Source organism: Canis lupus, chromosome 8, assembly GCF_003254725.2.
Source record: "Canis lupus dingo isolate Sandy chromosome 8, ASM325472v2, whole genome shotgun sequence".
Taxonomy (NCBI): domain Eukaryota; kingdom Metazoa; phylum Chordata; class Mammalia; order Carnivora; family Canidae; genus Canis; species Canis lupus.
This window is the reverse complement of record NC_064250.1, coordinates 3,494,194-3,514,300: the sequence shown is the minus strand read 5'-3', so window position 1 is coordinate 3,514,300 and position 20,107 is coordinate 3,494,194. Positions and strand designations below refer to the sequence as shown.

Below are 20,107 nucleotides of genomic sequence, written 5' to 3'. Positions count from 1 at the left end.
AAAAAAAAAAAAAAAAACTTTAAAAGGCAGCACATTAGTATCTATCACTGGGCGGATCTGTTGCCTGTACCTGTATAGCACAGGCTCTTGCCCAGAAGAGGTGTCTAGAAGTGCCCTTAAAAAAATTCAGAGCTCCAGAAAGAATAGGCAATCCTGGTTCAGCTTCAAGGTCATCCCCAGGACCTAATTTATTGCTGAGAGATGTTTGCTATCTTTATTCTTTTTCGATATTTTTGCTTATGGTCTGCCTGCAGGTGGCCGACCTATTTAATTCTGTTTCTATTTAGTATCTAAAGAATACATGTTTCATCTCAGTGGTGGTGGTCTTTGCCCATTCCACCATTCTAGAGCTTGTGATATAATACCAATAGAGCTGCAATAACAATAAAAGGACATCTTTATTTTATCTATATACTTTAGTAAGCTGAAAGTCTGGGTCTCCAACTGTAATCCAACAGAAAGGAAAATCAACATAGTTAACTAGGCATAGACAAAACTACATGCAAACAGAAGAGGTATAATAAATTAGGACAAGGAACAGAGCTGTTGCTTATTAACACTGGCAATGGAAGAATATATTCAAAGCTAAAAGAATGAAATCTAGAAATGAACCAGACTTAATGAGTATATTACCTTCCATCCTTACTGATGCCAAGAATTGTTTTTACAACTTTTAAGTTGTAGGAAACGAAAGAGTTACATGAGTGTGGGAGAGATCTAAACCCTCCTGAAGTACTAGCCTTATATAATGCCTGACCATTTTTCCAGGAGGTAACACAGGGTGTATATGGTAAAGATCAGGAGAGGTAAGGATACACAATGAAATGAGGAAACATTTTCCAAGGCTATCACACTTAATGGGTATTGGATGTTATAGGCCTTCCTTAAGCAATATGAAGAGATCAGACCTTGAAGATGATCTATCTGGAAGTAGTCCATGCTTCTCTTGACCTGGCTAACCCCATCTGTCTCTGTTCATAGAGAGTCTGCAGCAGAAGGCAGGAAGGCAGATATGGGCGATTTATAACAAGGTAATTAAGGCCCTCTCAAACCATTACGTGAAATTTATCAAGACAGCAAACCACTGCTGTTATTTCTCTATAGTTTTCTCTTACTGTGTGATAACTAACTTTTCCAAACTAAGGCTTGATACATCTAGTATGACAAAGGCTTTGTTGCTAATTATGAAACTCTCTAGAACATTTTAGTGGCTTATGGTAATAATAGGGCAGACTATTTTAAAAACTATTTTGGAAGACCTAGAATATCTGACTACTATGCTCAGAGACGATTACCAGGGAGGCAGGATTCTTATGCCTCTGGGGAGGTGGCACTTCCTTTAATAGCTTCTTTTTGATTTTACTATTGAAATTTTCAAAAAATACAAAATTAGAGTGGTATAATGAACTGATGAGTACCCATCACCCAACTTCAACAAATAACTATGGCCATTTTTTTTTCCATTTCTACTTTCTCTCTGTCCCATGTCCACTAGATTATATTAAAGCAAAATCTAGAAAGTCGTTTAACTTCCTATCTCTAAAAATTTTAGTGTGTATCTCCAAAAGATAGACTATTTTAAAAACCTTAACCACAATAGCATTATGCCTACCAAAAAAAAAACAAAAACAAAAAAACAAACAAACACCCAAACAAAACTATTAACAATTCTTTAATATCAAGTGTCCAATAGGTACTCAGTTTTCAATTTTCTCATAAATGTTTTTGTTTTTTTGTCCTCGTTTTTGTTTTTTTACACTTTGTTTCAATCAGAATCTAATTAGGGGCCATATATTTGTAGATGGTTTATATGTCTCAGGTATTTTTTCATCTGTAGGTTAATCCCTCCATTTGTGAGAATCTCAGGGATGCTATTTCCCCAGTGTTGCCTCTTAGGGCTTAGACCCTAATTTCTTACCAATGAAAGTAAAGGGCACTTGGAATATGAGAGCAAAATACTACCTCCCATAGTATGTCCTTGGGGTCACCAGGAGGTTGGCACGGAAAAAGGGCCTAAATATCCTCAAAACTTGAGCCATAAAAGTTAAAAGGCAAGATTGGCCTTTTCATGTTGAGCTCCTTATAAACCTCTCTTCTCGTTCATGCCCTTTTCCTCTGTTGCCTACATCATATCATAGTCCCATAAATGTATAAAGCATTATCCTAACCATCTCTAGACAAGTGCACATGGTTTTTCCTTGTTCAAGCAGTATCTCTACCCAAAAGATATATTCCATTGAAATACTTTTTGGTGGAACTTTTGGGAATGTTAGTTGTGTCTACACACTTAGTTCACGCTGGCCAAGACCTCTCACTTTAAAGCCATTCACTACCATTGTGACCTAATTTTTAAACCCCTAACCAGGAAGTTAATCTGATAGTAGGATAGAATCTTTAAAATTGAGACCATCCTGGAAAATTGTGAATACATGATTACCACATTTGAAACCCATGTCATTCTCCACTGGTTACATTCTACCACCTTAACAGGAAACCAATAAGGTATTTCATGTGCGGGCCTAACCGCATTTTCATATGCAGGCAAGTTAGACTAGCTAGGGCTCACCTGTTGGACTGGTAGCTGGAAACCAGGAAGACTCTCTAGTGGGGTTCTGCTTTCCCTCTGACCTGGAGGATAAAATTGGCATGGTGAAAGATAACTTCCTTGGACAATTCTTTGGCAGTGTTACTTATGGGTCAGGGTAAATAGGTAGGTCTTAATCTGTAGAACACTACTCAGAAGGGAAAAGACTTAGCTAAGCAATTTAAGAGGCACATTATAAAGACCATTCTTTTCCTAACTTCTTTTTACCTTGAAAATCTTCATTTTAGTATATATGTCAATGGTTGAAGCTCCATTCCTTTGGGAATGTTAACATACCTGAATTGTTGGGGGTGAGGACTCTTGTGTGGCCTGAATCACTACCATTTATGGATGGTCTGAAAGAAAAAATCCCCTGTCCAGAAGAGGCAGGTGAAGGCCTAAGGAGGGGAAAGAGAAGCATTAGCAGAGAAAAGGAAGGTAAAGGTAAAGAGCATGTGTAAAGGGAGAGCCTATTTATTTAGATACAACAGGAAAAAATACCCTGCTTGCGATTAGAAATAATTTGGACATAAAGACATGATGATATTCAATACTCTCTTGTTTACAAGGTAGATTTAGAAACTTCAGTGTTATGTATAAGCCAGCAGAGAAGTAGCCCCAGGGCTGCTGGCAGAGTGTCAGTGTGAACAGATTCCAAGTGAAAGGAAGCATAATTACTTACCTATAAGATAGGCTATGAGTAGAAGATGGTGAAGGGGTTTCTGGAAAACATAAAAATGAGCCTGTGAAATAACCCATGAACTGGAAAAGAGATTCATTCTTGTATACTTGGGACCAGGACAAAGAAATGGGACCCAAGATTTTCAGTATATATATTAGGGGCTAAGAGCAAGTGAAAAAGCTCACAAATCACCTAGCAGTGTCTCCTAAAGGTGCTTTTCTCTCCGTTTCATGAATCTGTGGGCCAAGATCCATTACTGCCTTGATGTGCTCTAATGTATCTGTGCCTTGGTTCCCCCTCTAAGATGGGGATTACCAGAAAGAATGGCTAAAGACAAAGGTTCATTACATTGGTTTAGAATGACCGCAAAAATGGTGGCATAAAGACCGCCAGAAGTTCTCTCTGTAAAAGGAATGAGAAAATTGACAAAAATTGTCAGAATCAACTTTTTCAGAGCTCTGTAAAGTAAAGGGCAATAAGCAATCTGGGGAATGCTTATTCCAGAAAAATAGTCAAATAAGGTTAAGAACAGTGAACTTTGTGGCATTTTAACTTGCCCTATTCCCATTTCTCCTCTAGCTCTGTGGTAGCCTTGAAAACCAACATTTTGGTAGTCTTCGTGGGGGTTGGAACTCTTTCAAAGCCCATTCCCAGAGACTAATCATTTGACCTGTCCAGTGGTTCACTGGAAGACTCCACTTACTTGCAAGGCTGCTTTTATTTGACCTGACCTGGAGCACAAACTCATCAGGATTTGGAGCTTAGAGCTCACCACGTGTGAAAAACCTTTTCCCCAGGAGTGTTTGTTGTAAATAATTAGAAGCACTTGTTTGGGCTGCCTGAGGATGTGAATATCAAGTGGGGCAAAAAAAAAAAGGCTAACAGCACAGATGAATGAGTTGCTGGTGTGGACTCTGAAAACATGACATTCCTGGGATCTAGACCATATGCATATACATATGCAGGACTGTATGCATGCTCAGAAAAGACCTGAAAAGGCCCCAGTCTCTTACCTTGAGGTCATACAAGCAGGATGAAGGCTAAGCACAGTTGTCAATTGCCTGGTTGAGTGGTGAAAGTGAACCCCAACGTACACACAGAATCCCTCAGTAAAGACAGAGACTCACTGGTTCCAGGTGTTTAAGGGAATCTGTCCAATCATTAGCTAACCACTAATCTAACTGAATAGAGACTTTGGTGGCCCCACATGACACAGTACAGATTTTACAGAATTATTTTTAAAAAGTCACTAAACAACAATAAACAGCAAGAACAAAAAACTCTGGCAAGGAGGGAAGAATCTGAGTCCTAGAATTGCCATGTTGTGTTACTTTAAATGTCCAATTTCCAACAAAAAATGAGGTATACAAAGAAGCAACAGTTTCAATAGAAACTGTCCTTGAGGAAGCCCAGACATTGGACAAAGCCCAGCCTAGACTTTGTCTAGACAAAGACTTTAAATCAGGTATTTTATTTTTTTTATTTTTTATTTTTTTAGGTATTTTATTTTTTTAAAAAATATTTTATTTATTAGAGAGAGACAGAGATAGCAAAGAGAGCACGAGCAGGGAGGAAAAGGAAAAGCAGGCTCCGAGCCTGAGGCAGAGCTCGATTCCAAGACCCCAAGATCCTGACCTAAGCCAAAGGCAGACACTTAACTGACTGGGCCATCCAGGCACCCTAAATCATGTATTTAAATATGCTCAAATATCTTTGGAAACTATGTCTAAAGCACTAAAAGTAAGTATGAATATGGTATCTCAACAAATAGAGAATACTAATACAGAAAAATATATTTAAAAGAACCAAATTATAATAACAAAATGAAAACTTCACTAGAGGAGCTCATCAGCACAAACAGAGGAAAAAATCAGCAAATTTGAAGTCCACTAAAACTATCCAATGTGAGGAAAAGAAAAAATGAAGAAAAATGAACAGAGCCTCAGAGACTATGCTGGAACACCATCAAGTATATCAACAAATACATAAAGGGATTTCTAGAAGAAAAGAGAGGAACAAGGGCAGAAAGAATATTTGAAGAAATAATGGCTGATCATTTCCTGAATTAGGTTAAAAAAAAAAAATGAATCTACACATCCAAGAAGCTCAACTAACTCCAAACAGGATAAACTTAAAGATATCCACACCTAGTCTACGGCCATACCACCCTGAACGCGCCCGATCTCGTCTAAAGATATCCACACCTAGACATATCATAAACTATTGAAAGCCAAAAAACAAAACAAAACAAAACAAAACCCTCAAAAGAAGTCACGTATCACATGCAAGGCATTCTGAGTAAAATTAGCACTGATTTCTTCTTAGAAACCAGGGAGGCAAGAATACAGGGGTATAACATTCAGAATGCTAGAAGACTATCAACCAAAAATTAAATCTAGCAAAACTATCCTTCAAAGATGAAGGAGAAATTAAAACATTCCCAGATGAACAAAAACTAAGAGAATTCATCACTATCAAACCTGCCTTATAGGAAACATTAAAGAGTCCTTCAGGCTTAACTGAAAGGACATTGGACAGTAACTCAGATCTACATGAAGAAATAATAAAGAGGTAAAGGTAATTACATAGGTAAACATAAAGTGTAAGTGGATTTTGTTTGTAACTCTTTTCTCCTATATGATTTATTTATTTACTTTTTATTTTTATTTTTATTTTTTTTTAAAGATTTAAATTTTTTTTTTTAATTTTTATTTATTTATGATAGTCACAGAGAGAGAGAGAGAGAGGCAGAGACACAGGCAGAGGGAGAAGCAGGCTCCATGCACCGGGAGCCTGATGTGGGATTCGATCCTGGGTCTCCAGGATCGCGCCCTGGGCCAAAGGCAGGCGCCAAACCGCTGCGCCACCCAGGGATCCCTATTTACTTTTTAAAAATATTTTATTTATTTATTCATGAGAGACACAGAGAGAGGCAGAGACATAGGCAGAGGGAGAAGCAGGCTCCCTCTGGGGAGCCTGATGTGGGACTCAATCCCAGGACCCATGATCATGACCTGAGTCAAAGGCAAATGCTCAATCACTTAGCCACCCAGGTGCCCCTATTTATTCCCTTTTTTAAAAAATATTTTATTTATTTACTTGAGAGAGAGAGAGAAAGCACATAGAGGGAGAAGGAGAGGTGGACCCCTCCTGAGCAGGGAGCCTGATGTGGAGCTTGATTCCCAGACTCTGGGATTATGACCTGAGCCGAAGGCAGACGCTTTACTAACTGAGCCACCCAGGTGCCCCTCTCCTATCTGATCTAAATGACAACTGTATAAAACTGTAATTCTGTGTTATGAGTACACAATTTATAAAGATATCATTTATGTGGTAACAGCACAATGAAGTGAAAAGAATGATACTATATAGAAGTGTACTTTTTGTATGCTGTTGAAATTGTTTAGCATTAATCTGTACTATATTGCTATTAATTATGATGTTAATTTAATCATGATGCTTATTTTCAGAAAATAACTCAAAAATAGTAAATGGTACAAGGGAACTAAAATGGTACACTAGAAAATATTTAACACAAAAGAAGGGATAATGGAGGAAGTAAGGAACAAAACAGACATAAGACATATAGAAAACAACTAGCAAATGTCAGAAATCTTTCCTTAACAATTATTACATTAAATATAAATGTACTAAACTCTCTAATTAAAGGCAGAAACTGGCAGAATGAAGAACAAAAAGATCCAACTATACACTATCTACAAAAGACTCACTTTAGGGATCCCTGGGTGGCGCAGCGGTTTGGCGCCTGCCTTTGGCCCAGGGCGCGATCCTGGAGACCCAGGATCGAATCCCATGTTGGGCTCCCGGTGCATGGAGCCTGCTTCTCCCTCTGCCTATGTCTCTGCCTCTGTGTGTGTGTGTGTGTGTGTGTGTGTGTGTGTGTGTGTGACTATCATAAATAAATAAAAATTAAAAAAAAAAAAGACTCACTTTAAATTCAAAGACACTTATAGGTTGAAAGTAAAAAAAAAAAAAAAAGGAAAAAATATTCCATGTAAACAAGTAAACAAAAGAGAGTGGACTAATGTCAGACAAATGCACTTTAAGACAAAATCATTACTAGAGACAAAGGTCAAAATGATAAAATGGTCAAGCCATCAAGAGGATATTACACTTATATATGCACCTAATAACAAAGTCCTAAAATACATGAAGCAAAACTAACAGAATTGAAGAGAAATGGAGGGAAACTATTGGACTTCAATACCCTACTTTCAATAATGAATGGAACAACTAGGCAGAAGATCAGCAATGGAATAGAAGATTTGAACAACATTATACACCAACTAAATCTAACAGACTTCTTTAGAACAGTCCAAACAACAACAGCAGAACACAGTTTCTTAAGTGTACATGGAGCATTCCCCAGGATAAACCATCTGTTAGGCCATACATTTCAAAGTATCTAAATTATACAAAGTATTTTATCCAACTGCAATGAAATGAAATAAAAAATAACAGGAGGAAATTGGGGAAAATTCAATATATTTTGATATTAAACAACACTGGTTCAAAGAAAAAAAATCATAAAAGACATTAGAAAATACCTTGAACAAATGAAAACAAAGCTAGAAAATACTTAACCAGGGATCCCTGGGTGGCTCAGTGGTTTGGCGCTGGCCTTTGGCCCAGGGCGTGATCTTGGAGTCCCGGGATAGAGTCCCACATCAGGTTCCCTGCATGGAGCCTCTTTCTCCCTCTGCCTGTGTCTCTGCACCCCCACCCCCCGTGTGTGTTTGTCTTTCATGAATAAATAAAATCTAAAAAGAAAATACTTAACCTCATAGGACACAATGAAAGAAGCACTTAGAGTGAAATTTATAACTGAAAAGGTCTACATCAAAAACGCAGATCTCAGGCGGCCCCAGTGGTGCAGCGGTTTAGCACCGCCTGCAGCCCAGGGTGTGATCCTGGGGACCCTGGATCAAGTCCTGCTTAGGGCTCCCTGCATGGAGCCTGCTTCTCCCTCTCCCTCTGCCTGTGCCTCTGCCCCCGTCTCTGTGTCTCTATGAATAAATAAATAAAATCTTTAAAAAAAAATGCAGATCTCTAATCAATAATCCAACCTTTTGTCTTAAGAAACTAAAACTAAACCCAAAAGAAGCAGAAGGAAATAAATGAAAGGTAGAGCAGAAATAAATGAAATAGAGAACAGGGTAGCCGGGGTGGCTCAGCGGTTTAGCGCCACCTTCAGCCCAGGGTGTGGTCCTGGAGACCGCGGATCAAGTCCCACGTCAGGCTCCCTGCATAGAGCCTGTTTCTCCCTCTGCCTGTGTCTGTGCCTCTCTCTGTGTCTCTCACGAATAAATTAATTAAATCTTAAAAAAAAAAAAAAAGAAATAGAGAACAACAACAACAAACAGAGAAAATCAACAAAACCAAAAGCAGGTTCTTTTAAATGTTCAACTAGATTGGCTAGTCTTCAGCCAGGCTGTTCAAGAAAAAAAAAATAAAAGCTTCAAATAACTAAAATCAGAAATAAAAGAATATTACAATTAACCTGATAAATTCTCTAGAACTTCTACATTTTTCAAAAGGTGAATATGAAAGAATTGGAGGGAAAATATTGGTGATTTTCAAAAATGGTTATCCAGAAAGAAATGTGTAAATTTCACAACTGCCTCTTGTGAAAGAAAGGGAAATCTTCTCTGATTAAGCATTCTCTATGGATTGGCAAATACCCTCCCTTGAAAAAAGTAATAACAAAAATAGTTCTAAGAGAAAAGAGACAAGAAATTAAGTGGGTATTCTTCACTGGATATTCTTCAATGAATATTTTTCATTCTTCAATGAATATTTTTAAGTTTAATACACACTGAAGCCTGATACCCTTCAGGCTAATAACACAAGTGGCGTCTAGTAAACCTTCCTTTTAGACCTAACTTCTACTGCCATCTTGTGGTAATTTTAAAAATCCAAATTTATTTTACTCAAGTTCTCCATCTCTTGACCAAGGGTTTCCAATGACTTTCTATTGCTCAAAAAAAGTTTTTCCTTATCAGTTTTTTTTAATTTTATTTTATTTTATTTATTTATGATAGGTACACAGTGAGAGAGAGAGAGAGGCAGAGACACAAGCAGAGGGAGAAGCAGGCTCCATGCACCAGGAGCCTGACGTGGGATTCGATCCCGGGTCTCCAGGATCGCACCCTGGGCCAAAGGCAGGCGCTAAACCGCTGCGCCACCCAGGGATCCCTCCTTATCAGTTTGAGAACAGGAATATCATTATTGAAAAGCAGTAATATGGGACACTTGGGTGGCTCAGTGGCTGAAGCATCTGCCTTTGGCTTGGGTTGTGATCCCGGGGTCCTGGGACTGAATCTCACATTGGGCTCCCTACATGGAGCCTGTTTCTCCCTCTGCCGGTGTCTCTGTCTCTCTCTCTCTCTCTTTGTGTGTGTCTCTCATGAATAAATAAATAAAATCCTTTAAAAAAATGAAAAGTAGTACTATATCTCTGGATACCTAGAATCAGTGTCTGGAAAAAATGGCATTATATTATGCATAAAAAATGCATAATAGCATTATATTTGCAGAGAAAACCAGAAATCTGATGGCATTTGCACAGAATATATTGGTTTCTGACCCTTTTATCCCCTTCTCACCAATATAAGAGTCCCTGGGAGTGCTTCTTCCCTGCAGGCCTCTGGCTCCCTGATGGACAAATAACAAATACCAATTAATAAATATATCCCATTCTCGGCTTCCATATTCTTTTTTTTTTTTTTTAGATTTTATTTATTTATTCATGAGAGACACAGAGAGAGAGAGGCGCAGACACAGGCAGGGGGAGAAGCAGGCTCCATGCAGGGAGCCCCATGCACGGACCCTATCCCAGGTCTACAGAATCACACCCTGGGCCGAAGGTGGCGCTAAACCGCTGAGCCACCCAGGCGTCCCTGGCTTCCATATTCTTTTTCTATATCTACACATTGAAGCGTATGTTGTTCTGCCAGAATAGGCATGCTCATCCAAGGATACTTTATTACTTCCAAAATGAATTTTTAATAATATTTTATTTTATTTGAGAGAGAGTGAGAGGAAAAAGTAGAGAATATCTGAAGCAGCCTCCACATTGAGTACAGGACCATACGTGGGGCTTGATCCCACAACCAGGAGATCATGATCCAAGCCGAAACCAAGAGTTGGACGCTCAACCAACTGAGCCACCGATGCGAGCCCCCAAGATGAATTATCACTGTTAATTCAGTCACTGAATATTTCTACTACTTTCCCATTTATTCTGTGTTAGCTTTTTTTTTTTAAAGACTTATTTATTTGAAAGAGAGAGAGTGGGGGGAGGGGCAGAGGGAGGGAATCTTTAAAGCACACTCCCTGCTGAGCGTGGAGTGCAATGCAGGGCTCAATCCCATGACCCGTGAGATCGTGAGATCATGAGTTGAGTTCAACCGACTGAGCCACTGAGGCACCCCTCTCCATGTTAGCTTCTAACATCAGGTCTTCATTGCCAAAAGAAAAGACAGTCCAGGCACGGCATTGGATAATTTATACCAAAACCAATATAGACATAATATTCTTGCCTGACATCTTTGCCTTCAATTAACATTAGAAATCTTAATCTGGGAAGAGAAGGTAAATATTACTTACTGCTCCCAAGCTACTGAAGCCAGATACTCTGTAAGGGATAGACTCCGCTGAGGAGGATCGACTGTATAAGGGAGACAAAAGAAAAACAAACCTGATGTGAAACTTGACATAGACCTAAGGTCTCCTCAATCCCTACTTCTGCCGTATCTAGGTATTTATTTATCTTCCAATTTTTGCCAGTTTTCATGTGGGTGTATAGGCTTCCTACTCACCTGACCACCTGGCTGCTATGCTGAGAACTGGGTCGTGGAGTGACTGAAAGAGAATCAAGGGAGCAATGAAGAGCTGCCATCCATGTCATGGCCCCGCCTTGCCTAGCCAATCGGTCACGTGTGGACATCTGGCTGTATGATCTTCTCATATCATATACATAGGAAAATCACATTACAGTCTTTGAGAGGAAACTATCTTCTATATGGTAAAAGGAAATTTATCTCACACAGATATTTGGGGGAGAAAATGTTCTCTACCTGACTGTGATGGAGAAGTAATGCCCACTGGTCGAGGTGTGGCTGACCTGTAAGAGAAAAAAAAAAGTGGCAGCTCTAAGCAGAAGTTAAGTGCCCCTGAGAGAATCAACAGACCACTGTGGGGTTTTGTTTGTTTGTTTTTAAGATTTTATTTATTTATTCAAGAGAGGCACAAAGAGAGAGGCAGAGACATGCCCTGAGCCAAAGGCAGACGCCCAACCACTGAGCCACCCAGGCATCCCAACAGACCACTGTTTAAAGAAGTAACAGCTTACTCTCTGAGCACAAATTGCTTACTATCAAGTATGACCCCAAAATATGGAGGCAAATGTGAGACTCCTTGGCTCTTTAACTTCCTAAGTGAAACCTTCTCTTCTGCCTATAAGTACTCTCAATTTTACATGTATCTATCCATTTATTCATACACTCATAAATCTATCATTCCCTCCTGCCATCCTCTCATCCATCTCTCCAACAAGCATTTATTTAGTGTTTATATATCCTAGATCCTGAGATTACAAAGGTAACTAGAATATAGTTTCTATCTTCGAAAGGTTCACAGGCTAGTGGGAGAGACAAAAGTAAAAGCAACGTTTAAGTGTTAATGGGTATATCAGAAGTACGGAAGTATGAAAGGCCACCAGACTGTAACTTCTTTGAGTGCAGGAGCCATGTCTCTTAACCCACCAACACAGAGCTGAAGTAAAAAACATTTAATAGTTGGTAGGGTGCAGACTAACTGGTGATGTACACTCAACATGTAGCATGGTACCTGATAAACAATAGGCATTTAATATTTGCCAAATAAATGAATGATAGAACATCAAACTCTGCCTAATGATGTCTTGATGGAGGAAATGACACGTGAATTGAATTCTGAAGGGTGAGTTAGGATTTCATAAGAATGAGCACTACATTCAAGATTTCACTTCCACACTTTTCAGTGAGTAACTGGAGAAGTAAAAGATACATTCATCAACCATTTCTTTCACCTTAGAGCCCACACAGGTGTTGCAGCCAAGAGCCAAGAGAGAACAGTAATTTTCAAACAGCACTAGTATGGGGCCTGATAAAACTGACCTGCTTCCTTGGTACCAATTTGGAGATTCCTGTAGGTGAGAAAAATGGAAATGAAGGAAACTGCAGCTAGGATTAGGGTTCTAAACAATGAGTGTTACTTGCTAGATAACTAAGCTACAATGTCCTCTAGCTACAGTTGCTAAGATTCTCAGTAGGAGAAAAACTAGCAGCAATGATTCTCTAGGAAATTATTAGCTTTGATGTAATAAAAATTCCGTTCTTCATAAAAACACATTGGGAATCCTGAAGACTGACTTATGTGGGAAAATATGGAGAGTCTATAGGGGAAAGAAAGGAAAATGATAGGATAAAATGTGCTAAAATACTTACAGCAGGAGGATCAGTAAGAATGTCATATAAAGACAAAGAACATTCTTAAAAAGAAAGATAGATCTAGGAAATGGAGTTAGACTGGAGGAAGAGGAAGGGTCCTGAGGAGTCCTGGGACACTTGAAGAGAAATTTTAAGCTACAACAGATGTCTCTTCAATAAGAGAGTTTCTTCCCAAATGGTATGTCATGACTTACTGATATTCAAGAATGGGTTACCAGTGTGCTACATATTGATCATTTCAGTCCTCCTAGGTCTTTTGTGGCCTCGACCACTTATGACAGTGCACTTGTATAAATATTATCAGTTATTTATTCCACGTGTGGAAAAGGTTAGGAAACATTGTTCTATACCGTGTCTAGTCAGTTAGATGGGAACAGTAGGAGAGAAAATAATAGTAAGGAAAACGTGTTTCAATTCACCTTTAGAATGGCAAGACATTTCTTCAGTTCTGCATTCTCCTTCTTTAAGACTGACAGTTCTCTAGGCAAAAGATAGAAATAATCATCTCCAGCAGGTCAATGGGATACAAACTGATTTTTATTGTTGCTGATATCTGGTTAATGCTTACAAAGAGAGCTTGCCACTATACAAGGTATTTCTATCAGAGATCTAGGGATTCAGGAGATAGGGGTAGAGTTTGATGGCCAGAAGAATCAGATGGACAAAATAAGCCGTCACTAGGTATAATTTCAGAGAAGTTTACAAAGAGTTCTATTTCCTCTCCACACCCATCCCTGGCCTGCAGCTGTCTGGAAACATCCATCAAGGATTCCATCTTTTGGCTGAAGATTTCCAAAATATACCCTCCTAGAGGTAACATTTCAAATGCTATCTCTCATCTTTATCACTCAAAAGCTATGCCTAGTTTCTCCAAAGAAGCAGTTTTTGACAGAAAAGTAGGAAAGCCATAAAGTGAGGTGGGCCCCTAGAGGGAAGAAAGAGAAAAACAAAATGGGGATTTTGTCCCCCTAGAGGGGACCAATAATTCTGTACCTGATTTACCCAAGACAAACATAAACACACATGCAGCAATGTTCAGGCTTTGCAACCATAAGGAAATAAGAACTACAGCTTCTCTGAAAGAAAAAAAGCTCTCTGGCAATTGAATTTGTCACTTACTTTTCCTGGCTGGTCACTGTCTGCTGTGCCTCCTGCATGGCTGCTTCTAACTTTGTAATTCTATGCTTATAAAAGGCGATGAGGAGATCTGTTTGTTTCTTCTGGAAACGCCACACCTACCAGGGAAAAATAGTTGTTTGACATACACCCCCATAACTCCTCTCCCCTTTTAGTGACAAAGGGAAACCGTCAATTCATCTTTTAGTACTGATCATGTTCTTCCAAAGCATCTGGCCTAATTCAGGACTCCCCAAAACTAGAGGATATGGCACTAGAGAAAACCAAAGTTTCTCATTTCCAGGACAATGACTTTTTAATATTTTAATGAGAATATTCTGGCATGGTAGAATGGCCCTTTAAAAACATCATCTTTGGGGCACCTGGGTGGCTCAGTTGGTTGAGTGTCTGCCTTCGGCTCAGGTCATGATCCTAGGGTCATAGGATCGAGCCTCATGAGCCCCAAATCAGGTTCCCTGCTCAGCAGGGAGCCTGCTTTTCCCTCTCCCACTTCCCCCTGGGTTGTATTTTCTCCCCCTGTTAAACAAACAAACAAACAAACAAACAAACAAACATCATCTTTCATCTTGAGCAAGGAGAGTTATACCAAAAAATTTTTTCAAACTTAGAATTGGTTCTGACCTAACTTGTCTACTAGTAGTCTGGACTTGAAATTCCACACTCCTAGCTAGTACAGAGCACTGGTAACCAGTGAGACACTCACACAGGAGCACTTGTAGGCTGTTTATGCCATTTCAGAAAAGGGCAGAGAAGCACGGAAGGAGATTACCTATTTCTGAATTTTATTTCTGGGCATGGGCAAATAATTTTATCTTTTGCTTTGCTTTACCATTTGATACACTGATGTGCCTTTCAGGGCATTACTGAATCAGAGCAGAAGTTAATATTTAGAAAGTGTTTTAGCTTTGTCAGGCTCTACTTTTGAGTACCCAGCAGTATTTATGTCTCATCTGCTTCCTCCCTACTCAGACTGTAAACCTTTTGTCTAAGGTCCTTCCCAGATCTTGGTACTTGTGTCATAAACTTTTTGTTCTCACCTAATTTGCAAGTTGCTTTTGCCACATTACTATAGAATTGTACTTAAAAGTTTAGATAGCTTCTAGTCTCTTTCCTTTTTACTCAAAAGCAAACTCACTAATTCTAGTTCCATAAGATTTCATTATAGTCTTTAGTTTTTTTTTTAGATTTTATTTATTTATTCATGACAGACACGGGGGGCAGGGGGGGGGGCGGGCACAGACACAGGCAGAGGGAGAAGCAAGCTCCATGCAGGGAGCCCGACATGGGATTCGATCCTGGGTCTCCAGGATCACGCTCTGGGCCTAAGGTGGTGCTAAGCTGCTGAGCCACCCGGGCTGCCCCTTCTTTAGTTTTTTTAAAAAGTGGTTGTTTTCATAAAAATAAAACGTACTCATTTAAAAAAATCTGAACAGCGCAGCTACAGAAAAAGTTACTCAGAATCCCAGGAGTTACATAAAGTGGCAAGGGACTGGCGAGCAGTAGATGCAATGTTTAGCCAAGAGACAGTATCCAAACACCTTACCCCATTCTTGGGAGCAGTTTGCAGTGGAATTAAATTAGGATTAGGCTTGTGCCAAGAAAACCCAAATCCTTAGAGACCTGCCAAAGGTCCCACTGTCTCATTAAAAAATTGATCTTTTTAACTTACTGAACTCAGACCTCAAAAAGGATAAGGAAAAGATAAAGGGCAATCAGCAATCTCCTCTCGGAGCTAGAACACACGACAGATGGCCATTTAGAAGGAACTAAACTTAAGAGAAAAAGAATTCCCCTTTTAAGTTCCTCCCTTTCCTATCTCAATAAAACCAATTTAAACTACTCTCCTATCTCAATAAAACCAATTTAAACTACTCTCCTAATTAGAGCACCCATGAGTACACATTACTGCCTTCTTTCTAGATCCTTTAGGAGGAAGAATTTACCCAATTTCTACTTAATTCAAATCAATTGCAAATTTGTCTAATTTCCAAATTTCCCCCACACCTCCAACTCCACCACCATGTGTTTTTTTGTCAGAGCTAAAATATCTTTTTTTAGATTTTAAAAATTTATTTATTTATTTATTTATTTATTTATTTATTTATTTATTTATTAGAGACACAGAAAGGCAGAGACATAGAAGAAGAAGTAGGCTCCTCTCAGGGAGCCCAATGTGGGTCACCAAAGGCAGACACTCAATTGCTGAGCCACCAAGGTGGCCCGAGCCAAAAGAACTTTGATCTGTTTTTTTCTTTTATTGACTGAGAACTTCTTTTGCCTGTTCCTCTCCCAGACTTCTGCATACCTCACCCACCATGTGCACAGAAAACAGATCCCCCTCTGGAACTCCACAGATACAAAAGAGATTTTGAAGGGCCTTTTGCCTAGACCTAGGCAGGCTTACTTACCTAAAAACTCAAATCCAAATCCTAGATCTGACCATTCCAAGAAGAGGAAAGAAAACAACCATTAGCAAGAAGCAGTGTTATAGGAGAGGAACAAGTGCTTTTGAAGATTGTATTTATTTATTCATGAGAGACACAGAGAGAGAGAGAGAGGTAGAGACATACGCAGAGAGAGAAGCAGGCTCCATTCAGGGAGCCGGATGTGGGACTCCCAGGACTCCAGGATCAAACCCTGAGCCAAAGGCAGACGCTCAATCACTGAGCCACCCAGGCGTCCCGAACAAGTGCTTTTGTCTGATGCTAGAGTACACGTTTAGCCTGTTTCAAATACATCCATCAAAGAAGATTCTAAAAACCTAATGCACTAATGAAATTCAGTATTTTAAAAATCTTGATTGTTAGCAAACTCATTATTCTGTTTCATTCAAATTCTTTAGTCTCATAAAAAAAAAAAGTTGGCTTCTTTGTTTTTCCTAAAGAAGGACAAATTTTGCTTTTTTTTTTTTTTAAGATTTTATTTATTTATTCATGAGAGACACAGAGAGAGAGAGGCAGAGACACAGGCAGAGGGAGAAGCAGACTTCCTGCAAGGAGATTTCCTCAATCCCGGATTCTGGGATCATGCCCTGAGCTGAAGGCAGACACCCAACTGCTGAGCCACCCAGGCGTCCCTTGCTCACTTTTCTTTTTTAAGAACTGGGATTATTTTGTAAATATAATAGCACAAAGCAGATGATAATGAAAGAAGTTCTGTTGATAATAAATGCTGTCTGGATGATGCCAAGTATTAAATATTTATTTTATTGGAACAATGTATAAAACTACCTACTTCTAGATCCAGATTCCTTTCCTATATCTCCATACCAGGACCCGGTAAGGGTATCATGGTCCTCATGCTCTATAGATTCCCACTCCTTTTAGAACTGGTAACATGGAACATAACTATTTGCTGAAGACAGTATTTTAAAACTTCGGTTCTAAAATAGGCCCACTTAACAACAAAAGCCTGGAGATAGGGAGAAACCACTGAAAGATATTGAGAGAATCAGAATGGAAGGAAAAGAGGAGCTCAGTAGTTTATTATGGTAAGACATAGATATTTTGGCCCAATATGGGGTGTGCATTTTTCTGCCTTATTTTTTTCTGCTTTATTTTTTAAAAAAGGTTCTTGTTTATAAAAATTGATGTATACTGTGGAAATGAATATTAGCTTAAGAAACTTTTTTGGATTTCCTAAGTCTTATTTTTAAATGTCAGAGGAGTTTTTTAGTTGAAGATTTATATTCCCATGCATTTTTTTTATTCCCATTAAATTTAAATTTAATGTTTTGAACATTTGTAAAGAGGTTGCTAAGTTTAGAAATTTACTTCAAAGGTATTGGTAAACTCATTATCTACCTTTGACTCTACAAACTTACTGGTTTGTCTTATCTATCTTTTTTTGGTCTTCTTTATCTTTTATGAAACTGACTCCCTCATTTCATAATATCTAAAGGTCTTAGTATTTTAAATTATATCTCAAGGTAATCATATAGTTGAGAAAAGGAAGTTTCTCTTTGTAGACGTATTCCACCTAAAAAAAATGAGATAGGAATGATAGAATTAAATAGCACTTTGCAGCTCCTAATGAATTAATGGGTCCATGTAAAAGTTCATCATTGGCTACCATCACACAAAACAAGAGATGGAAGACTGTTATGTATCTCTTGGTCGAGCACAACACTGCTATAAAATAGGCTTGACTCTCACCCACCCTCAATCAAATGATCTGATTAAGGAAATACAAAGCACAGACAAGTATTATTATCAAATGACTTGGGTACAATGAACAAAATCCACACCGGGAACAATGCTATAGGACAAAAGACCATTTTCTTCAATAACAATAAAAAAAGGGGGACACCTGTGTGGCTCAGTTGGTTAAGCATCTGACTCTTGATTTCGGCTCAGGTCATGATCTCAAGTTCCTGAGATGGAGCCCTGCATTGGGCTCCGCACTAAGGGAGGAGCCTGCTTGAGATTCTCCCACTCCCTTTGCACATACTCTTTGCACATCTCTCTCAAACACATAAATAAATCTTTTTAAAAATAGTAAAAAAGAAATGAGAGGAAACTTACAGTTAAATAGAAATTTAAGAGATATTAACCAAGTGAACTCTATGGACCTTACTGAAACCAAATTCAAACAAAGTTTTAAAATAATTATGAAACAGCTGCAGAATTGTGAATGCTGGTTGATTACTTGATAAGATTGGGGGTTGTTATTTTAGTATGACATGGTTTTATTTAAGAAAAGAGTTCTCATCTTTTAGAGACACATTCTGAAATATTTATAGATTAAAATAATATAACATCTAGTTTTGGCTTCAAAATAGTCTGGAGTGGCTGGAAGTGTAGTAAATGAAGATTGGTTACAAGCTGATAATTGGTGAAGTGGGGTGACAGGTATACTGAAGCTGAAACACTAAGATGGGTAGTATGGGTTCTTGTCCTTTTGTCCTTTAGTAATTCATCACCATACAGTACAAGACATTCAGACACGTGAAACAATAAATAAAACGCAAAGTGATATGCAGAACAGAAGAAATATGTGTAAAGTATAGAAATAATGACTAAGAGTTAACTATTCGGGGGGCATCTGGGTGGCTCAGGTGGTTAAGTGTCCGACTCTTCATTTCAGCTCAGGTCATGATCTCAGAGTGGTAGGATGCCCCTTGTCGGGTTCCACACTTAGAGGGGATTCTGTTTGAGGATTCTCTCCCTCTACCCCTCATCCCTCTCATTCTCTCTCTCTCTCTCTCCCTCTTTCTCTCAAATAAATAAATCTTTAAATTAAATGAGTTAACTATTCAGTCTTCAGAGTGTGGAAGTGAGACATCCCAGGCACAGAGGTATGAAACTATATGCATAAAAGAACTGCAAAAAAGTAAATCTTCCTTATAGATTAGGTAATAAATAGCCTACATAAGAATTGATGTTGGTATATAAGATGTGAGGCGGTCATTGTGAATGTGATTGGGGAAGTTAGGAGAAACCAGACCATTAGGAGAAGTAGGTGTGACTGAAAAATCTGAAACATAGCTGATAAAAAGCCACCAAAGGGTCTTGAAAAGACAGTTACATGTTCAGAAATACCATTCTGGATAGGAAAGCCACAGCAGCCCACCTGGTGGGAAGTTAAGTTGTGAGTTGCACAATTTGTTTTTTTTTTTAATTTGTTTTAAGATTTTATTCATCCATCCAAGAGAGTAGAGAAGAGAGAGGAAAGAGAGAAAGAGAGAGAGCATGAGCAGGATAGGGAGGGGCAGAAGGAGAAGCAGACACCCCACTGAGCAAGGATGCCAATACAGGGCTCGATCCCAAGATCATAACCTGAGCCAAAGGCAGAGGCTTAACTGACTGAGCCACCCAGGTGCTCCTTGAGTTGCACAATTTGTGATCAAAGCGATATTACCTCTCATACCACAACGCCTTGCTCAGTAGTCATAAAAAAAAAAAAAAAAAAAAAAAAAAACCCTCAGGTATACTGATTCAGAAGTCCTAAATATTGACAGATTACCTTCTACTTTTCAGGTAAAATAATCTTAGACCAAGTAAACCTTTCTTCAAAGGTATCACTGATTATCTCAGTTGTTCAATTTTTAAATTCAAGTAAGAGATGAAGAACTGGTCTGGTCTGTTGATGAGATCAGGCTTTGATCTGATTTTACTCAAATGGCATATGTGGTAGTTACGTATATGTTAGCAAAACAGATGACTTTAAAGTCAGCAAACTACTGACCATGGC

The 20,107-nt window shown here is 38.8% G+C and overlaps 1 protein-coding gene across 5 annotated transcripts in view; it reads right to left on the bottom strand.

The window, feature by feature from the left end:
- Nucleotides 1-20,107, bottom strand: part of RNF212B (ring finger protein 212B) — a 43,584-nt gene that overhangs the window by 7,691 nt on the left and 15,786 nt on the right. For 3 of the 5 annotated variants that reach the window (XM_025444106.3, XM_025444105.3, XM_025444107.3), the window contains exons 5-15: nt 13,898-14,013; nt 13,198-13,258; nt 12,446-12,474; nt 11,366-11,412; nt 11,108-11,150; nt 10,896-10,956; nt 9,893-9,941; nt 3,267-3,306; nt 2,882-2,982; nt 2,567-2,628; nt 380-986 (exon numbers count right to left, since the gene is read on the bottom strand). In XM_025444106.3, coding sequence (XP_025299891.1) covers nt 921-986; nt 2,567-2,628; nt 2,882-2,982; nt 3,267-3,306; nt 9,893-9,941; nt 10,896-10,956; nt 11,108-11,150; nt 11,366-11,412; nt 12,446-12,474; nt 13,198-13,258; nt 13,898-14,013 — 675 coding nt within the window. In that variant the 3' untranslated portion in view covers nt 380-920. Of the gene's footprint in view, nt 1-379; nt 987-2,566; nt 2,629-2,881; nt 2,983-3,266; nt 3,307-9,892; nt 9,942-10,895; nt 10,957-11,107; nt 11,151-11,365; nt 11,413-12,445; nt 12,475-13,197; nt 13,259-13,897; nt 14,014-20,107 lie in introns of those variants that run through there. The other 2 variants (XM_025444108.3, XM_049113585.1) reach the window with 2 other exon arrangements.